We start from the raw sequence: 19,549 nt of genomic DNA on the forward strand, positions 1-19,549 counted from the left end.
GTCCTGCGTCTACCCTGTCTCTCCGGAAGATGTTCCATTGTCTTAAAGGATTCGAAATTTCAGGGTAAAGGTATGTCTCTTGCAAACAGAAACAGATGGAATTATGTTTTTCTGAGAGATCATGGATGTCATCAATGTTTGTGGTAAGACCCCGGCAATTTCACTGAATAATGCTAGTAGGAGCCATGAGGAGTATGAGGAAGAGGAGGAGAATGAAAGACCACTCTTTCATTTGAGTGTGTGTAGGGATTTGCTTAGGCATCTTGTAAGAGAAGAGCATTCAGGGAGGTAGCACTCGTGGTGGGGCCGGTTTGCTTTTGTCCCTGGGTTTATTCCCCCTTCCTCTGCCACCAGCTTTTTCTCTTTGCTCTCTCACCTGAGAGGTCATGCCTGGAAGGCTGGATGACGACTTCTGCGACGTGCAGTCGTCGCCATCGAGCTCCATGTCCTGTGCAACACTCTGGGAAGGGCTTTCAGCAAACCCATCCCAAAGAGAAAGCGTGCTGCCAACCTCCTTCGAGGTGCCAGCTGCTTCTTCCTGCTCAGCACTTTGGCTGGTCAGGGAAACTGAAGGGGACACCTGAGTGTCCGTGGGAACATGATGGGGAGTCTGCAGTGGAGGCCCAACAGTTTGGGTCTCCACCGACTTTCTGGGTGGTGCGACTCCCCTACGCACCACCTCAGAAAAAGTGCCTTTTCTTTGAAAATCTAGCTGCGCACGTGCCGCTTTGAAGGTCAAATTTTGTTCAGTTTTTATTTTGAGAACTTCTTTTTCATCTTTGAAACGTGGACAAGTTCTAGAATATGCAGGGTGATCGCCCTGGCAGTTCACACAATGGAAAGCGTTGCCGCATGACTCTTGACTGTGGTTGGTACTGGCACATTTCGGGCAGACCAGCTGCCCACGACAAACCTGGGAATGGTGGCCAAAACATTGGCACTTGAAACACCGTTTAGGGTTTGGTATGTACGGACGGATGCGACAGTTAACATACCCGGCCTTTATCTCCGGTGGGAGAGCATGAAGTTGAAGTGTCAGAATTATATGCTTTGTGGGGATCTCTTTGTTGTCCCTTCGTAGGACTATCCTTTTTGCACTAACGACACCTTGCTCTTTGAGTCCCTCCTCAATCTCAGACTCTGTACATGACAGAAGCTCACCCACAGAGATGACCCCCTTCACCATATTCAAAGTACGATGTGCGATGACAGAGACCAAAGTCTCGCCAATCTTTCCAACGGACATTAGCGCCGAGCTCTGCTGTCTGCTCTGGATCTCGACCTGGATGTCACCCGAGCCAAGCTTCTTGGCATTGTATGCCTTTCCGATAGCCTGTTCAAGTGTCTTTGCCACAAGACAGGGAGACATCTTGGATAGTGGTTTTTCTTGATCATCAGAATGTATAACAAGGATCTTAGGGAACCATGGCTCTTCAGGTTTTGCTCCGATCTGCAGTGTGCGTACTTCGTTGCGGCTCCTCTTAAAGGGCCGATCATTCTTTTTGGCTGTTTGATGATCCATGCAGTGGGAGCATGATTCGGTGTAGAAGGCGTGCCACCCACCACGGAGCCCAACTCAGGGAACGTGTCCCACACGCTAACACTACCTCTACACTATACCCAAGTGCAGCTTATCAAAGACAGAAAGCACTGCCCAAGGTTGACCCTTGCCGCCAAAGAGGGTGAAAGGGTGAGGAGGGAGATAGAAGAGAGGGTAGAAAGGAAAAGCAATGAAAGGGAAGATGGCGACTAGCTGAATAATCCGGGCCGGCCCGGCCAGGATTATTCAGCTAGTCGCCGACGACGAACAGAGAACGTCCGTTCCCGATGGAGTTGCTTCCAATTAGTGTCCATGCGCCCGCCCGCCCAGTGCCTCTTCTTTCATATGTCACACTCCCCCCCCCTCCAAGGTTAGCACACATGGGTGGATGGTAGCGGCGCAGTTTACAAATGTTCACAATGTCCGTAGCTCTTCCGAGAGGCTGCACAGGACGGTCGATTTCGTAGTTCACCGGTGAAACTTTGCGTATGATTGTGTATGGACCCTCCATGACTGGCGCAAGTTTCCCTCTGTTGGCCTGCCAAGGCGTCTCGTAGAGAACATGATCACCAGGGTTGAACTCAGTGGGAATGAACCTCTTGTCATACAGCACCTTGTTTTTGTTGTGGTAGGCCAAGGAATTCGAGACGGCTTTCCGTCGTGCCTCTTCTAACGGCACCAATGGCTGAGAAAGAGGTGGCTGGTATGACGGAAATCCAAAAAGCAGGTAGCTGGGGGCGAACCCGGTGACCTCGTGTGGGGTGCGGTTGTACTCGTCCATGACCTCCATCAACAATTCCGGCCATGGCGTTCGCGGTCTCTCATTGATTTTGCACTTGAGACGCGTGATGATTGTTTGATTGGCACGTTCATTGAGGCCATTGCATTGCGGGTGCTGCGACGACGTGAAGAGCTACCACCCGTCTATGGGAACCAGGGGCCAAAGCGGTGTGTTGCTTTCCCGGAGGGGCCCCGAAGGGTCCTAAACAACCTCCGGGTCCACTCAACTGCCAGGATCCCCCTTTCTCCAGACACGGGAAAGCCACGCACAGCTATACGTGGTGGTCTCCCTCCTGCGGCGATCCAACCGTGAGTGCAGGAGGGGGCTACTGGGGCTGCTGCCCTGCGATGGGGGCGCCAAGTTCCCGACGCCGGGCTTTTCCATTTTGAGAACCTACAGGTGTATTTGTTCTTATGCCAGAAAAATGTTTGTCAGCTGATTCATATGCCATCCGTATGACGCTATAGCACACTTTGAACAATTTTAGCGTTCTCCTGTTCTGCCCAGTTCTACAGCTCAGTTGCCGTTGCTGCTTCATAACAGCTTTGTCAACATTTATGACTGTTTCCACATACCTGAAGTCATCTGGAAAGTTAACAAATCTCATCATTTCAAGGACAGACCCTCTCCTATAGCATGTTCAGAATCTTCTGGCATGTGTTTTCTGTAGATCTTATTGCATCAGCTGACCATATTGTTCAGTTCAGTTCAGTTCAGTTCAGTTCAAATGTTTTATTTTACAGCTTGTACAGAGGTAATGCCATACAAAATGGGGTAAAGAAATTGAATGCATTATACGGCACGAATTAGAAGGATCAAACGCCATAGGCGTGGAATTGATCCAATATTGTATGCATACAACTCAAGCTGACATACGACAGTGATCGCTAGGAAACACAAAATAAAAAAATAAAAAATAATTAGTATTACAAACGACTCATACAGGACCAGGACCTTTCAATCAAAGAAGAAAACACCAATATCAACAACATGAAGAGTCAACACCTGATATGTAAAGCACCAACGACAATTACACAGCGCTTTCACCCATGAAATAATCATGAATCATCTTCCTGAGAACCACTAACGAATTACAAGTATGAATATAAGGTGGAAGCGAGTTCCAAACTTTGGCCGCGAAATACTGGAAAGAAAAGTAGCCATAGTTGGTTCGAATACTAGGCAAAGTCAAGACAAATGATCCCTGATTCCTTAATGGGATTACGCAGGTCTTGGTCTGTAAACTTACAAACGGTACGGAAATTAGACTGTGCCGCAGTTTGAAAACAATTACACACAATCTACGCATAAGCAAAACCTGAACCGACGGTATATTGAAAACATGATATACAAAAGAGACACTTTCTTGAGGCGATAGCGATAACATGGCACGAAGCGCCTTATTCTGGGCTATGCGCACTGGATGTGTCGTGGACCGGTATGTCAATGCATAACATTCAATGCCATAAGATATATAACTTTGAATATGTGACATGTATACTGTTCTGAGAACTGATAAGGGAAAGAGATATCGAAGTTTGACAATGGCATATATACCTGAGTATATTTTTTGACAGATGTGCGAAATATGTTCATGCCATGAGAGATGTTCATCAAACACTAAGCCTAACAGTTTAACTGACGAACGTCTTTCAATGATATGTGCACCTAGGGACAGAGATATGCCGTCTGTTCGAATGTGCACTTGTGGTGGCTTGAATAAGACATAGGATGATTTGGCTGGACTGACTACGAGTTGATTGTAAGTTAACCAGGTGTTTAACCTTAAAAGAACGTTATTAGCTTTTGCATACAAGTCCACAACGTCATGACTCTCAACAAAGATTGATGTGTCATCTGTATATAAGATTGTTTGAGAGTTAAGGTATGAAGCCAAGTCGTTTATGCAAACAAGAAATAAAAACGGTCCCAAAATGGATCCTTGTGAAACACCAGTAGAATTGGACCCAAGAAACGAAGACGTTTCCCCGAGTTGTACAAATTGTCTTCGATTCCGGAGATAATTACGTATTAAACTGTGAGCGACGCCACGGACTCCATAGCGTTCCAATTTTATGCACAATAGAGAATGATCTATAGTGTCGAACGCTTTTTTAAGGTGCACAAAAACGCCCATGGTTAACAATTTTGATTCTATATTACGTTTAATCAGTTCACTAATGGAGAGGGCAGCCAATTCCGTTGATTTATTTCTACGGAATCCAAACTGAAAGTCTGATAATAAATTGTGTTTCTGAAAAAAGTCCTCAAGTCTAGTAAGCAGTAGACGTTCAAATATTTTAGCAAGTGTGGGCAAGATAGATATTGGCCTGTAATTCTCCGGTTGTACTCTACTACCTTTTTTAAAAATAGGCTTAGACCTTGGCAATTTTTAATTCATCAGGAAAACATCCTTCGCTTATCAGCTCATTAAAAATACACGACAAGGGTTCAGATATCAAGCATACTGTGTTCTTGAGAAAGGAAACCGATATCTTATCGTACCCCACAGCTGCGGTTTGTTTCAGTCTCCGAATGACTGATTCTACTTCGCCGGGACAAGAAGGTGAAAAGAAACACGTGTATTCGTTGTGGGATGGCAAAATATTGTCTTGCCTTTCATTATCGCCAGCAACTACCGGTGAAACAACACTTAAGAAATGTTTGTTCAATATATTACATATAGCTTTCTGATTACTAGTTTGGGTTCCGGTGTCATCCATTATGTTTAAGACAGCAGAAGTTGGCTTCACCTTCCCTAATGCACTATTGATAAGATTCCACGATTGTCGTGGATTTCCAAACGCGGCAGAAAATTTTTGTTGAAAATAATTTTTCTTTGACACGCGTAGTAATTTCGTCGTCAGATTCCGATATCTTATGTACCGTTCTTTTATTCTCAAATTATCGGGATTATTGCGCACCTTTTGATACATATTAGCGCGATGGTTTATGGATCGCAACAAGGCAGCCGTAACCCATGGCTTACGTCTTATCTGTCTCCGAGATCGCAAAATGGTTCTAGATGATGCGTCAACACATTCGAGGAGCACTTTGTGGAATTTACTAAACTTAGCAGCAGCGGAAATGTCAGTGTTTACAAAGGACCAATCCACTCCACCCAGGAGTGTTCTTGCCACATCAAAGTCGCAGATTTGGGAACGAGTCACTTGTTCTGTGATAACATGAGACGATAACAATCCAACAGCAAAGATGATATCATGATCCGTCATATCGCACGGTACCACCCCAGCTTTGAAAACAGTCGCGTTCAAATTCGATATGACATGATCTATTAAGGTGCCGTCACAGTCAGCCGGAGTACGAGTGGGCTCTCGGATCCACTGATCCATACCATTCGCAAGCAAAGTATGCAAGTACTCACTGGACTGACTATGTTGAAGCATGTTGATGTTAATGTCACCCATTATTATAATGTTGTATTGGGAGAGAAGGAGACCACTAAGAACTTCGTCTAGTTTTACAAGAAAGTCAGTCACGCTACACTGGGGCGACCTATATATGACACCAATTATAACGTCTTTACCCTTAAATGCTAATGAGTCAGGACTAAAAAAGTCAGAAGAGACCTCCACAAAAATAGATTCGCAGAAATCGCACTCGATTATAATGTCTCCTCTCAGCCTGTACGGCAACACCTAATTCACAAGTAGCGCTACTCCACCGTGGCAACCGACTGTGCGACTGGAAAATTCTGTGTTATAACCTTGAAATGAGTAGTATACTTCATTATCCTTTCTCAACCAAGTTTCAGAAAGCCCAAATACAGTTATGGGATTTTCTGTTGATGTAATTAATGAACATAGTTCATCGTAATGTTTATTTAAACTACGCACATTTAAATGAAACAAAGAAAATGTGTTACACAAATATTTCTCGTCTAGGTCCTGTAGAGAGAAATATGGAGCAGAAATACTGATCGGTCACAAGAACCAAAGGTGCAGTCGCCGTCTCAGCCCGACATAAAATTGATATCTTCCTTGGTTTTGATCTGTAGAACTGGAGAGTCATCAGATTTCCTGGCATAAATCTTTCCTTTGTTTGTCCACAGATGCTTCCAGTTTGTTATCTTTTTTCGTGCTACCGCAGCGCCCATCAGTTGTTTATTTGACGGTGACAAATGTTCATTGATAAATATTTTGGCAGCACTGGATAGTCCCAAGGACGCACAAGTTAACTTCTGCTTCCTGCCCTTATGGAGCAATTCGTCCCTCTTCGTTCGAGAAATCATGCGAACGATAATATTTTCCTGATCAGATTGCCGTGTTGGCTCAGATCATGTCAGAACGCGACAAAACAGCTTTTGGAAACAATTTGTTATGACCTCGTGTGCCCTTCAATCACTACAGAAAAAAAGGTCACAGTCCTTCTTTCAGTGGAAATGGGTATTTTTGCTGCATTAACAGAAGGTGGATCAAAGTAACAGTACCTCCTTGTGGCCTGGGTGGACCATGCCTCATTGTGCTTTATGTCCAGTAATTTCTTCTCCAACCGTATGGCTTTTGCAGTGAGCCACAACGTATGCAGCCTTCGAGCTTTCTTTCACCCGGAAGAACAGCTTACAGCTCTCCAGGCATCAGAGTATCTGCACGCAAAAGGGGGCTGCAATCTAGCCCTCTAGGTGCCAACGTTTTAAATGGTACTGCAAACACAGTCATAGTACCCTTTATCACGGCACAAAGCATTTATGTCAAAGTCATGCTTGTGGAGGCAAAGCCACGCTTGCCAAAGCCAAAGAGGCAAAGTGATGCTTATGGAGGGTTTTATTATGTCATGTCTTCTGCTTTTAGCTGGAACAAACCAATAAAAAAAATTGCGAGGGAAGAAATATGCCACCTTCGGTCGCCATCAACCAAGCAAGATAAGTCAATAAAGGTGGTTGTTATTCACCCTTCTATGTGATTGTGTTCATGTTAAATCAACTGCTTGGATCTGATAGTACCAGCTAGCTTCCTTGTAGTATAACATGTATGATTGATTGATTGATTATGTGTTTAATGGCACAAAGGCAACAAAGGCCATAGAGCGCCAAAACCATGGTGAGTGTGTCGGAGATGATTATGGGAAAGAGGATGTGAGAGAGAGTGTGTGATAGTTAAAACCTATCTACAGGTATGAGGTATGAGCGATGAGATTGACCAGGATAAGAGAGAGAGGGGGATGACGATAACAAGCGAGCATGGCAGTTAAAAGCTATCTACAAGTGTGACAATGAGATATTTACATGAGGAGTTCGGTGATATTGGATAAAAGCGGAGCAATGTATGTGACCGCATGAAGGACAAAGAGAAGGAATTAGCTATTCTGGGGTAGTAGGCTGTCACACTGGCATAGCTGGTCAAAAAGAAAATGTGGGTCATACATCACATAAAACACAAATACCAGTACAGTTTCAGCAACCACTGGATAATTTCTAGTAGGTGCAGTGCATATAGCATGTCCATGAACTGATATTTTTATTCTTGGAGAAATCATATTTTTGCAGTTATAAGGGATGACAACATGTTCTACATCCGAGGCGCATGAACTAATTTAATTAGTACATGCGCCTCGGATGTAGAACGTTCCAGGCGTAGAATGTAGATGTTCCAGGCGTTCTTTGTATGCTTTGTAGTAGTTTGGGAAACAACATACGGAAGTTTCTTCCTTCCGCACTGAATGGGGAAACATGGCCGCGAAAATCTCCGTTCCGACGCCTCCTCACGTGTAAGGGGCGGAGTTCGCAATCAACTACAGTACGAGAATAGTGTCTACTTTTAACGTACTTTCCTGTCCGTTAGCTCTGGCCTCAAAAGCGCTCAGGTCCTTGCCTCGGCACTTCAAGAACCCCACACTCGTGTCTGTGCTTCTTTGCTTTGTCCACGTGTTTCTTTGACGCTGCATGACGCGTGACAGCCGAACCACCAGTGTGCACGATATGGCCACGCTGCATAAAGTGCAGTAAGCATCGGTTTATTTTACACTAGGTTGGCACCAGAATGAAATGAGGTCACCATTTTAGTCGATCCGTTTGAAGATGTCACTGTTGAATTTCGTGTTTCTTTCTCAAATGTACATGGGCCCTCGTCCCGTGATTCTAACAGAAAACAAGAAGAAGAAGAAGAAGAAGAAGAAAAAAAAAACAAGTCAGCAGTGACTTTTGCCTATCGTTACTTTTGTTCACCGTTGCACAGAGTGCCGGCACCACTTAAAAGACGACAAAGGCAAAAAGAACCGCAAAAGCGGCAAGTGCTGCTGCCGCGCACCCCATCAGAAATAAGCAAAACGAGCCTGACGGGCGGCCTAACAGACATGAGAATAAACCAAATTGTCTCGGATTGGCTGGCTTTGGATTTTGTTGGATATGAAGAGAGCTTCGTGGATGGGTTAGTCGTGGGGCGGTTATGGATGCTCGTGACTCCCTTTTGGCAGTGTTACCAGAGTGGTACGGACATCGTGGGTAATTTGGCGCAACTTTGATGTTGCGGCTCAAGTTGGCGCAGAATGGCGCAGCACTTCCACCCCTGTAATAGGTGGTTTTCATACGGACAGCCGCCCCTAAGCATGCTGGGAAATCGGACTTCCGGTTCGACGGGTACGCGGTTGCCGTTGACTCATACCAGTATACCGCTCTTTCTATGCCCGTTTTGCGATGGCTGCGTGTCATCAAAAGGATATTTCAGCAAGGTAGGCAATTTTTGTAACCTTCAGCTTTATCTCCTGAGTGCTTGCCCACCGTAATGTGCCGGGAATAATGTTTTTTTTCGGGTCGGCCGTAGTGAACATGCCCGGCGAAGCAGCCGATGCATGTAGGTGTGGGGGCAGGCTCATATACTGAGATTCTTTCTATCTTTCGCAGCGACAAGCTTCTGGATAATGTTAATTACAAAGAGAGAAAGTACTGGCAGTGCCAGGAACTATGGCCTACGATCAAAGAGGAGGATATACGTGCCTACTTCGTCACACGTGAGGGTCTCGACGGCAACGCGGTTGAAGCCCACAAATCAATGAATGCTTACTTATATGTGACATCAGGTAACTAGTAGATCCCTTTTGAAAGTGTATGCGTTCTATAAATTCTGCTCCTTGATTAGGGAAGGTGCACAGCATTCACGTGTCCGTACCGGAGCCAGGACTGGTTGTTCTCAAAGGAACAGTAAGCCCATCCCAGAGGTCGTGTGACCCGTACGTGTGCTGGGTCCTGGCAGAAAAAAGTGGAAATATAAAGGATGCGACGTGCACTTGTATGGCGGGGTACGTACTGGTGATTTTAATTTTGTGCATCCCTTTGCATTTGCAGTTTCTATTCCTAACTGTGTCCCTTCATGTGCAACAGGCCCTGCTGCATATCATGACTGCATATCATGACTGCATATCATGACTGCATGCTTCCTAAAGTATGACTATTTGCTGGAGACATCACTCTGCCTTAGTCATCCTTTATTTTGGAGAGAAACACCTTTATTGTGTATCTGTGATTGTATTTCTGGAGCGATCAGTATTATCATATTAATAATGAACATCTCTGACCTCAGGCTTATCATTTCCAAACGTTAACAGTGGATACCTTGTACTGAAGCACACAACACAAAAGACATGTACAAAATTTTCTTTCGATCATTTATTGTGGACATCTAATATTGCAAAACTCTTCAACTGACGGATTGTAATGATATCTTCCCGTTCCATCTTCGTGAAGGCTAGGGAAATCTTGTAGCCATTCCGCTGCCGTGTGCTTCGTAGTTACAAGGTGGCATAAGGAGAAGGAAGAACGCCCTGTTCCTACAGATGTTCCGTGCCAGTGGTTGGTGCCTCGGCTGAAAAGGGTAAGTACATGGCAGTGAGTGAAGATTTAGAAGAAAATGTAGCCATGTGGGCAGCTGTTACCATTTCCATTTATTTTAACCTTAAAAGGCTTCACACACAAGCAACCTGCCAAATAATCTGCAAACCCTTTTAAGATCTAAAGTTCGCAAATAAATTCGGAATAGGTAACTCCCAAGGCAGCTGTGGATCTGGAATACAGTCACCACTCACTGGAGAAGAGGAAATCAAACAGCGTCCCATCAAAGAAGGCTGCCTTGGAGAAGAGGAAATCAATCGGTGCCCCATCAAAACAGGCTGCAACCACCTGCGCTATCGACGTCCCTGCTCTGATTTCTGAGCTTAAAAAGGTACTGCCACATTTATTTTTGCAAAACTCCCACTCGCTGCAGTGCCGTGAGACATTGCAGTAGTGGAGTAGGCTCATATACCACACAGAAAGGGAACAAAATAATACAGTTCACATGTAAGCTAAAGATGAAACAATGATCCAGCATGGGTATCTGTTTAGATGAAAAGATGCAGCTGTTTTGAGACAGCTTCATGCAGCAATGAGTTCCAATCTCACAAGCTCGTCACAAACCGGGATGATCAGTCCTGAACAACATGAAAGCAGGTGTCTCAGGAAATATTTGCACTGAGGCCAGTTATCTCTGTATATATCATGAGCTGATTTGAGCAGACAGTGCCTTCTGCATAGGCCTAATGACGCTCCTCACGTCTTTGCCAACTAGCAGGAACAAGTCTGTGTGGAATAATTGCCTATAACAAATCTAGCTGCTATATTTTGTACCAATCCAATTCTCTGTAGCCCATATATGCTGCGTGTCCCAAGATAAGCTCCCCAGACCATTGTACGAACAGAGCGATAAACAGAAACCTGAAGCAATCTTTGTGGTACTTGAGTTCCACTCGTGGTGTAGAACCTGTTTCTACCTCAAGTACCACAAAGACAACGTCAGGTTTCTGTTTATCGATCTGTTCGTAAAATGGCCTGGGGAGCTTTTCTTGGGACACATGGTATATACATTGTCTTTTTTTTATTGGAAACACAGTGCTTCACAAAGCCTGCAATAAATGGAAACTGGAGGCTATCTTTACGATACCTGGGGAACAAACAGGTGCTATTAATTCTGTAGCACCTGTTTTTTGCTCAAGTAGCAGAAAGATAGCACTCATTTTTCTTTTGTTGCTTTGTTAGTGAAGCGCAGTGTTTCCAATACAAAAAGACACCCTGTATATGTGCAGCACTTAATTTAGTCGCATTCATTTCCTCTAGGTTGCACCGACTGCAAGGTTTTTCACGTTGGTTGAAAGGAACACTGCACAAGTTACAGAAAGTGGGCATACTGAAACAGCTGCTGGTGTGTACCACATATCCCTTCATCAACCTCTCTGCAACTTTAAGCCAGATCCAACTTGCAAGACACCCTTAGAGCTTCTAAGCATCACCAAAGAAGATTCTGACAAAATCGAACTTGAAACAAGGACACAAAGAAAAAGCAGCTCCTGGTTCCTCCACCGGAAGGGACGAATAACAGCATCAGTGTTCAAGGAAGTTTGCTCTTCAAGGATGGTCAAGTGCTCTAGCCTCATCAACAAGCTGTTCCGACCGACCATAATCAATGCACCAGCCGTGCAGTATGGCATTGACAATGAAGACAGAGCAAAAGAGGCAGTGCTGAACACACTGCAAGGAAGCCATACTGGTGCTCGGCTACAAGACTGTGGGCTGATGATATCTCCAAGGTACCCTTATTTAGGATGCAGTCCTGATGCTATATTCCACTGCGAATGCCATCCACCTGCACTCGTCGAAATCAAGTGCCTCTACTCACTGAGGAAAGTTCATCCTTCCGAGGTTGCTGAAGAAGGACAGAAACAACGCGACTTCTGCCTGGACGCCCACGGTGACTTAAAACTGTCACATAAGTATTATTACCAAGTGCAAGCTCAGCTACACTTAAATTCTGTTGGTAGCACAGTATGCTATTTTTATCTCCATGTGGATCAAGGGGGACTATTACTTTCAATCCCAAAGGAAGAGGGATTTATGTCCAGAAACGAAGAGAAACTGAAGCTCTTTTTTGAAAAAATAGTGCTGCCAAGGATCTGTAGTAGGTATTGATTGTGTAGGAACAATATGTAAATAAAACTCACCTTTATTTGCAAGCGATAGTGAAAAGTTTGTGAGCCCGGCAACCACGGAGAGAATGTTGTCAAAATCTTGAACAAGATGGTAGGGGACTGTGTTAGTCAGTATCCTCCACTTTTTTATGTGCCCAATTGCCCTTTCCACGATTATCCTTGACGACGATATTCGTCTTGAACTTTCAACTTCATTGTGGAGCAACTGCGTTCTTCCTTTTGTGAAAGCCGGTGTTATCAGCTGCACGTCCCGCAGGAAAAACTCCTCATGGAGAAGGAAACCCCGGTCTGCTAGAATCTGGTCACCTGGTAGCAACATACCTAGGAACCCTGCAACACACATAGTGGTTGCTCATAAATTGTGCCCAGTCCCGATTGCTTGCCCCCCAGCCCACTGACTTACCACTCTGAAGAGTTATCTCCTTGTCCGAAATTCGTCCACCATAAACAGGAGAGACGAAGGTGATTGCGCCATGTGTATTCACACAGACGAGGAACTTCAGTGTGGAGCCCTGTTTGTAGTTGCTCCACACTTCTTGCTGCGTGGACAGGTTGAAAGGCCTGGACATCAAGGCAAAGATGTTCAAGGTTGCATAAACCTGAACAATTTCACATGCTCAGTATAGTCGTCATTAGGACTGCGCAAATCCTTGAAGTAGTGAAAGGAATAATTAGGTGTCCAGTTCAACTTTCGAGGCCAATACAAAACCAATGTGTGATGAAACCAGACGAAAATGAATATACCAGCTTTTGTCCGACATGCATATTTGTGTATAATCAAGCACATTGCAGAAGTCTGATGGTACTCTTCATGCAGATTGCTAAGGAGGGGGCCCTTTTTGGATGCCTTGTTGGCTGCACAGCCAACAAAGTTGCTTAGAGTAATAGAGCTCTTAGAGCTGCTTAGACTGTATTTTTAGAGCAAGTAATTTTGTAAGTGGTCTGATTACAATTTTGAGTTGTCGAGTTCATTACGTTCACAAGCATCGACTTTTGCTTTTCAGAAATCGGGAAGTAACAGGCAAAACCGTGTACTACTTTTTTTTACTCATTACCCCATTAAATTTGGAGTCACGTAATATGTGACAGTACAAATTCTTGCCTTTTTCACAAGGCTAAAAGCGATGGTAATGAGTGTTTTTTGTTATGCGTGTGCACGTCCTGACAATCACATTGTTTGTTCATGAAAAATTGCACAAGAGCTACGTACCTCGACACTGGAACTTCAGTGCAGTCTATAATGCCCCTTAGGTTTGGGAAATGGTGCCGTTCTTTTGTTGTGAGCCAGCTCCTCGCTATGTCGGGATCAGGGAACACTATCAGCTGTCTACACACTGAGGACATGGGGGCCAGCCAGTCTTTGAATATCCGGCTAGCAGTGGGGACGGACACATGAAACCTGTAGGCTAGGTCTGTTATGTGCAGACCGAGTCTCAGGCGCATTAAAAACAGCAGCAGTTGGCTTGGGTGTGGAAGGCATTTGCGTGCAGGTGGTAATGCAGCAACCACAGCTGCCAGCACTGCCAAGAATGTTGCCTTTGTGAGCCCTGTACACGAGGACATTGTGCATTAACATTCAAGTGTTTCCTTAGGGCTACAGCAAATGCCTGTACCACATGGAGAAAGAAATGCACAACAAAGGCACACATACCTGTGTAGAAAGTCACCTTCTTTTCGCTCATCTGCCCAACATCCTGGCACGTATTCAGCTTTGCTTTCAGCCTCCTGCACCTTCGTCTCAGTGTGGAAACCTCGTCGCTGAGTGCATCCCGTTCTTTGACCAAGGAGTAACAGTTTGCACACATCCCTGTTGATTCTGTCGCCTGGACCTCTGTGAAATATTGTTGTTTGATGCATTTAAATAAGAATCCATATTTGCAATGATGTTGACTGCAGTTGTATGTACTTTAACTTGCCTGCGTCTACCATGTTGTCACCAGTTGGCGACCCTTCCGCTGCGTCCATGCTGTCCACATCGCTCATACTGTCCATATCGTCCAAACTTTCTACAGCAGTGTTGATACTGGAGCAGCTAGCCTGCTGTTCCTGCGATGCCAACCGTTTTCGCGATATTGCAGCATGGCGATGATGCCTGGCAATGTTCAGGAAAGGTTTAGTGATGTTCAGTACGTGCTATGACAGTGTTCTGGAAAACATCAGTAAGTGCACGTACATTTCAATCCTCCTGCGTGATCGGGCACGACTATCGTTGTTGTACGAGAAGATAGACGGCACATAATCGACGTGGCTGGGGTCGTCGCTGCGTTTCTCTATTGAACAAAATATGCGACGGTAACGCATATGAACGGCGCTTTTCGAACACAAAGACATTACCTTCGACAAAATGCGCAGAGCACACACGTGCGCCGACGCCGGGAATCCACAAGTCGCCGTTCTTTTGCTTTCGTCGGAGCGCTACTGCCCATTGCATCTTACGCTGAGGGTCCCAAGGTACTCGGAACACCTTGTGACCCTTCTCCGTTGAGTTGGTGCAACCCAGGGCCGAACACCCAACCATTTTTGCCTGTCAAATTGCGAACCCACGAAATGGTCGGCTGTTTATACGCTAGCGAACAGGCAAACGCGCGGGAACTTCGAACCGGAAGTCCAAGATGACGTCACGCCCGTAGGGGCCTGAAAACCACCTATTAGGTCTCGTTTAACTATTGCAAATAGAAGGTCGGTGCAAATGCAACGTCCGTTTCCCTATGTGCCGCTATAGTTTTCAAAAGCACGCTCGTGACCATTTGGTATGAGGACATGGCCCCGAAATAATGGTTGTGTGAGAGTAAGTTTCGGAGCGTTCTTTTGGCCTTTTCACTTGAACGTGAGGAAGAAACAACGCTGCAGAACTGCAAGCAGCATATTTAATGTAATGTTGCACACGATGCAAGTTTTATAGCGCTTTCATATTTCAGCACAATGTTTATACGCAGTAAAAATAGGTGCATCGCACCATTGCATACAATGAAGTAGCTCGTACCGTAAATTTTAGACCTCTTCTTGGCATGGGTGCTCAGGATAGAGTGACCTGTTAATAAACGTACTTGGGGATTTCTGAATGCAAATATCATAGGAGAGAAAGGAAGGCAAACAAATACAACAGAGGGTGCCATTCATTTCTCACACTTCTGATTTCAGTTATTTATTGCTCTTGGTTTTCTTCAGCTCCGACATCTGATAACTACAATTTGCACTGTATATACATACGCTAATAAAAAAGATGCAAAAATTTCTGTGAGAAAATTTCATGCTTTTTAAGACCTTGAAAATGGCATTCTTAGGTTCCAGGGTATTCAAAGACCAGTGCAAACAAAGTACTTGCAGTATTATGTCTAGATACATCTCTTGTAGCTTTTGCATGGCAAATCGTTGTCTAGGAATGTGCACGAATCAATGTGGATGTTCCTGAAATTAGAATCTTATTTCGTTACACTTTGAGATTACCGTATGCTGGTTACAAAAATTAAGGCACCTCCGCTGACTCAAGTTATTCATGCGAGAGAAAATAGTTTTTACTTGCAAACAAACAAACAGTTTCTTCGCATTCATATGCAGCTTATTTGCAGAAATGCATTTCGAGAGTCTGTCCAGTACCTGTTCCTTGCATATATCAGAACGTAGCCTCACAAGGAAAACCAAAGGTAGGAAAGTATGCAGGCAGCTTCCGATGTCACGATTCTACGGTTCTGAGGCTGGAACACACACAGGCGGACAAACACAACACATCCACAAGGTATCGGGCTTTTTCGTCGAGCGTCACTTTTCGACTCTACGATTTCACAACCAAGGCAGCCGAGAATAGTTGGAACCAACACCGAGAAATCATTTGGTGACTTACGACACGAAGTCAGAGTTCAACATACTCAAATTTGACAGGCGAGCAGCAGAACAAAGCATTAACTGCAGTGTCAACAGAATCCTGATAGCCGGCGAAAAATACAGTAAACGATTCGTCCAGGCTCGGTACTCTCGTTCCCAACCCACCGCAAAGAGCTACACCCTACGGGGAACTATTTTGAGACGTGGGAGCGAAAAGCCTTCGCTGTTTGAGGCTGTCGAGCAATCAGAGACAATTTATTTTGAAAGTTTGCATCTGAAGCGTTTGTATCGCAAAAGTTGTTTTTTAGGGCTTTATCTTTACACCCTGGATTTTTTCGTGATTTATTTTGAGGAGTTTGTTCTCGAAGTTTACTTTGCGAAGTGTAAACCAGAGTGATCCCAATGTGCTCGTTCCAAGTTCGGTTGGAGGAAAGGTGGATTCCAAGATATTTGTAAGAATCTGCTCAGGTTAATGTGATATCACTTAGTGTGTAGGGGAAGGGAGGAAGACAGGAGACCCGTCTTCGAGAAAACGACAAAATGCGACACTTTCAATGTTCAGAGGCATTTGCCACTCAATGCACCAACACTGGATTAGTGAATGGTCGCGTTGAAAGGTTAGTTGGTCAGAAGGAGAGATGATTTGCCTGTACACTACACAGGCATCAGCGAAGAAACGAATCGTAGAAGATATGCCTGAAGGAAGGTCGTTTATATAGATAAGGAAAAGGAGAGGACCGACGACTGAACCCCTGTGGGACACCAGAAAGCACAGGCACATTTGGGGGTAGGCGGTTGTTGCAAGCAACAAACAACGAACGATTAGTCAGAAATTGAGCTACCCAACGGACAACATACGGGTCGAGGTCAAGCAGAGAGAGTTTGTATAGAAGCTTAGAGTGCGGTACCATGTCGAAGGCCTTGCAAAGTCGAAGAAAGTGGCGTCAGTCTGATGATCATTGTCCGCGTGGAGAAAGATGTCGTGAACAAAACTGGCTAGTTGAGTTTCACACGAAAAGTGTTTTCGAAACCCATGCTGCAAGGGAGAGAAGAAGCATTTTTCTTCAAGGTATTTACCTACTTTGGAGAAGATTATGTGTTCGAGAATTTTACATACTATAGATGTGAGTGAAATGGGGCGGTAGTTATTAACGATGTGGCAGCTGCCTGATTTGTAAATAGGGACAATCTTCACCGGTTTCCAGTCCTGCGGAAAGCAGAATCTTGGAGTGACTGTGTAAATACGCAACGTACGAGGGGCGTTCAAATAAAACCGGGACTTTTCATTTTTCACAAAAGTAAAATTAACTTACAGGCGAGAAATTAGTTTTATTTTTCAACGTAATCTCCAGCTGCACAAATCCCCTTGTCCCAGCGTTTCACGAGGGCTTGGATGCCAGCAGCGTAGAAATCCTCACCGGCGCGTAGCAGCCATGATCGGACTGCATTCTTGACCTCATAGTCGCAGATGAAGTGGCGGCCTCCAAGGAACGCCTTCAGTGACCCGAAGAGATGGAAATCGCTGGAGGCGAGGTCTGGACTGTAAGGGGGACGTGGCAGCAACTCCCAACCAAGTTCCTGTAAGGTGCGTGTCGTGATATGCACTGTATGCGGGCGTGCATTGTCCTGTAGGAGGAGGACCGCTTTTGTGATGAGGCCTGGCCGCGTTTGCTTCAGCGCCTTATGCACATCCCTGAGAACCTGGCAGTAATATGCACTATTGATCGCACTATATGCGCTATTGATATCGAGATATGTTAGCCGTCGGTGCTTGAGGATCAGGCGCTCCACAAGTTGGAGGTTCTCAGGAACTCTGATACTGGGCTCTGAGCCGCCCCGGGCGGGGTCGTCGTGCACTTATGTACGGCCGTCTCGGAACCATTTGCACCACTCAAACGCTTTGCTGCGGATAAGTGTATCGTGGCCATACTGAACCGGAAGTCCTCTGTGAATTTTAGATGACTTTACGCCTTCATTCACGAGAAACTTGGTGACAATTCGCTGTTCGATGTGCGCGCTCACCTCGTTGTCGGCCATCTTGTCCAGCACGTGCCTTCTGTTTTGCACAAACTTTGGACCACCACGTGGTGAATGTGGAGGCCTGTCGCGTGTAAAAACGCCCCTCATAGAATCTTGCTGGAAATAGATCTCGTGTTGAATAGACCTTCGGGTTAATTGAGTCCGGACCAGCACTTGACGACAGCTTAAGTGACTCAATGATTTCACAAATGCCATGAGTGTTGATATAAATGGGGACCATAGGTGAGGAGCCGATTACTGATAATGGAGTGTGGGTGTACTCGGTATCGGGGTTGAAAACGGATGAAAAGAAGGAAGCGAAAGGCATTGGGCACAGTCGTTGTCGGCGATAGTATCGCCGTTGGTGTCAGTTAGACTGATAAGGTGGGATTTCGGCGGAGATAAAATTTTCCAAAATTGTTTTTCTTTATTCGTCAAAAGAGACGGAGGAAGAACGCACAAAGTAAATATAAATGGTAGCGAAGGTGGGAAAAAATACGAAATCTTTGTTAGCAACCCTGCGCATTTCATGATACACATGCGAGTGTGGTTGTTGAGGGGCAAACTACGAAGGTATACAAAGATAATTTAATCGGAGGCGCAAAGAATGTCTTTACTAATACAATATGCATGTTTTTAATGTAGCAATTCGCGCGGTCTGCCAGTAATACGCAAGATTATAGACAGAGCCGAGTACTCTTCCGGTTCCTGTCGCTCTCCATGTTGTTAGCTACGAGTTTGCTGTACGTTGACTGCGCACTTTGTGACTGTTCATAGCCGTTTTCTTCATTGTCGTCTTTTCAATTTCAAACCACCAAGTCCAACTTGGGACATTCCTCGGGGGAATGCCACATTTCAGGACGGTGGCCAGCTATTGCTTTATTTGAGTGTCAAGAATGTGGACAGTACTGACTTTGGAGCTGTCGGTTCCTCTTCCTGCCTTTGCGACGTTTGTGGGTGCGTGTGAGGAAGCCTTCAAAGCCAACGTTAAGGCATTCCTCACCTCCCAAGAGGTCAGGTCCAAGCTGTGTGAAGCGTTGGACATACTTTTGCCAAAGACATTGAGTTTGTGTTTTTCATCCGTGTATGATGATCTATTTTACTTTTTTCTGAGGGTACGACTGTTATGGTTTGCACGAGAAAGGAATGAGTATGTACGAAGTAGTACGTTACGTCAGAAGCACTGCAGCAGGCAGCGAGACTTTAGGTCTGTTCGATTAGACTTGCACTCCCTGAACCAGTTCAGGGCGGTGCAGGGCCAGTTCTGAACTAGCGCAGCACTAGGCCAGCTCCAGTTCAACGGTGCAACACTAGTGTCGCCGCGAAACGAATATCGAAGTGCAGAGCTAGTGCAGGCCTTCTGCTCTCCGCGAGTCTTAACACCGCTACGGATTGTGAGAACGCGTGTGACATTT

General features: G+C 45.2%; 4 protein-coding genes across 4 annotated transcripts; 2 read left to right on the top strand and 2 right to left on the bottom strand.

Moving 5' to 3' along the window:
- Positions 1–280: 280 nt before the first annotated feature.
- Positions 281–1,522, bottom strand: LOC135372780 (uncharacterized). Its single transcript, XM_064606248.1, has one exon. The coding sequence runs from the start codon at positions 1,520–1,522 to the stop codon at positions 281–283; it is 1,242 nt and encodes a 413-aa protein (XP_064462318.1).
- A 7,343-nt stretch (positions 1,523–8,865) lies between these two features.
- Positions 8,866–9,764, top strand: LOC135372805 (uncharacterized). Its single transcript, XM_064606272.1, has 4 exons — positions 8,866–9,008; positions 9,181–9,356; positions 9,416–9,575; positions 9,658–9,764. The coding sequence occupies exons 1-4, from the start codon at positions 8,974–8,976 to the stop codon at positions 9,674–9,676; spliced, it is 390 nt and encodes a 129-aa protein (XP_064462342.1). The 5' UTR covers positions 8,866–8,973; the 3' UTR covers positions 9,677–9,764.
- Positions 9,765–9,779: 15 nt separating this feature from the next.
- LOC135372807 (uncharacterized) lies at positions 9,780–12,319 on the top strand. Its single transcript, XM_064606274.1, has 4 exons — positions 9,780–9,919; positions 10,021–10,147; positions 10,313–10,495; positions 11,425–12,319. Coding segments are annotated over exons 1-4 (1,161 nt in total). The 5' UTR covers positions 9,780–9,917; the 3' UTR covers positions 12,274–12,319.
- LOC135372806 (uncharacterized) lies at positions 9,856–14,852 on the bottom strand. Its single transcript, XM_064606273.1, has 8 exons — positions 14,628–14,852; positions 14,467–14,563; positions 14,210–14,385; positions 13,945–14,124; positions 13,504–13,840; positions 12,697–12,854; positions 12,306–12,623; positions 9,856–10,138 (listed from the first exon to the last, which is right to left on the bottom strand). The coding sequence occupies exons 1-8, from the start codon at positions 14,809–14,811 to the stop codon at positions 10,104–10,106; spliced, it is 1,485 nt and encodes a 494-aa protein (XP_064462343.1). The 5' UTR covers positions 14,812–14,852; the 3' UTR covers positions 9,856–10,103.
- Positions 14,853–19,549: the final 4,697 nt, after the last annotated feature.

Source organism: Ornithodoros turicata, unplaced genomic scaffold (assembly GCF_037126465.1).
Source record: "Ornithodoros turicata isolate Travis unplaced genomic scaffold, ASM3712646v1 Chromosome17, whole genome shotgun sequence".
Lineage (NCBI taxonomy): Eukaryota > Metazoa > Arthropoda > Arachnida > Ixodida > Argasidae > Ornithodoros > Ornithodoros turicata.

Excerpts from the sequence above, each read along its gene's own strand:
- LOC135372780 (XM_064606248.1), bottom strand. The coding sequence starts at position 1,522 with ATGGATCATCAAACAGCCAAAAAGAATGATCGGCCCTTTAAGAGGAGC.
- LOC135372805 (XM_064606272.1), top strand. The coding sequence starts at position 8,974 with ATGGCTGCGTGTCATCAAAAGGATATTTCAGCAAG. Across the intron at positions 9,009-9,180 it reads CAAAAGGATATTTCAGCAAG|CGACAAGCTTCTGGATAATG; the intron begins GTAGGCAATTTT and ends TATCTTTCGCAG. Across the intron at positions 9,357-9,415 it reads TTACTTATATGTGACATCAG|GGAAGGTGCACAGCATTCAC; the intron begins GTAACTAGTAGA and ends CTCCTTGATTAG.
- LOC135372807 (XM_064606274.1), top strand. Across the intron at positions 10,148-10,312 it reads TGGTGCCTCGGCTGAAAAGG|GTAACTCCCAAGGCAGCTGT; the intron begins GTAAGTACATGG and ends AATTCGGAATAG. Across the intron at positions 10,496-11,424 it reads TGATTTCTGAGCTTAAAAAG|GTTGCACCGACTGCAAGGTT; the intron begins GTACTGCCACAT and ends CATTTCCTCTAG.
- LOC135372806 (XM_064606273.1), bottom strand. The coding sequence starts at position 14,811 with ATGGTTGGGTGTTCGGCCCTGGGTTGCACCAACTCAACGGAGAAGGGT. Across the intron at positions 12,624-12,696 it reads GGAGATAACTCTTCAGAGTG|GGTTCCTAGGTATGTTGCTA; the intron begins GTAAGTCAGTGG and ends TGTGTGTTGCAG. Across the intron at positions 10,139-12,305 it reads ACTATCGCTTGCAAATAAAG|CCGAGGCACCAACCACTGGC; the intron begins GTGAGTTTTATT and ends TACCCTTTTCAG.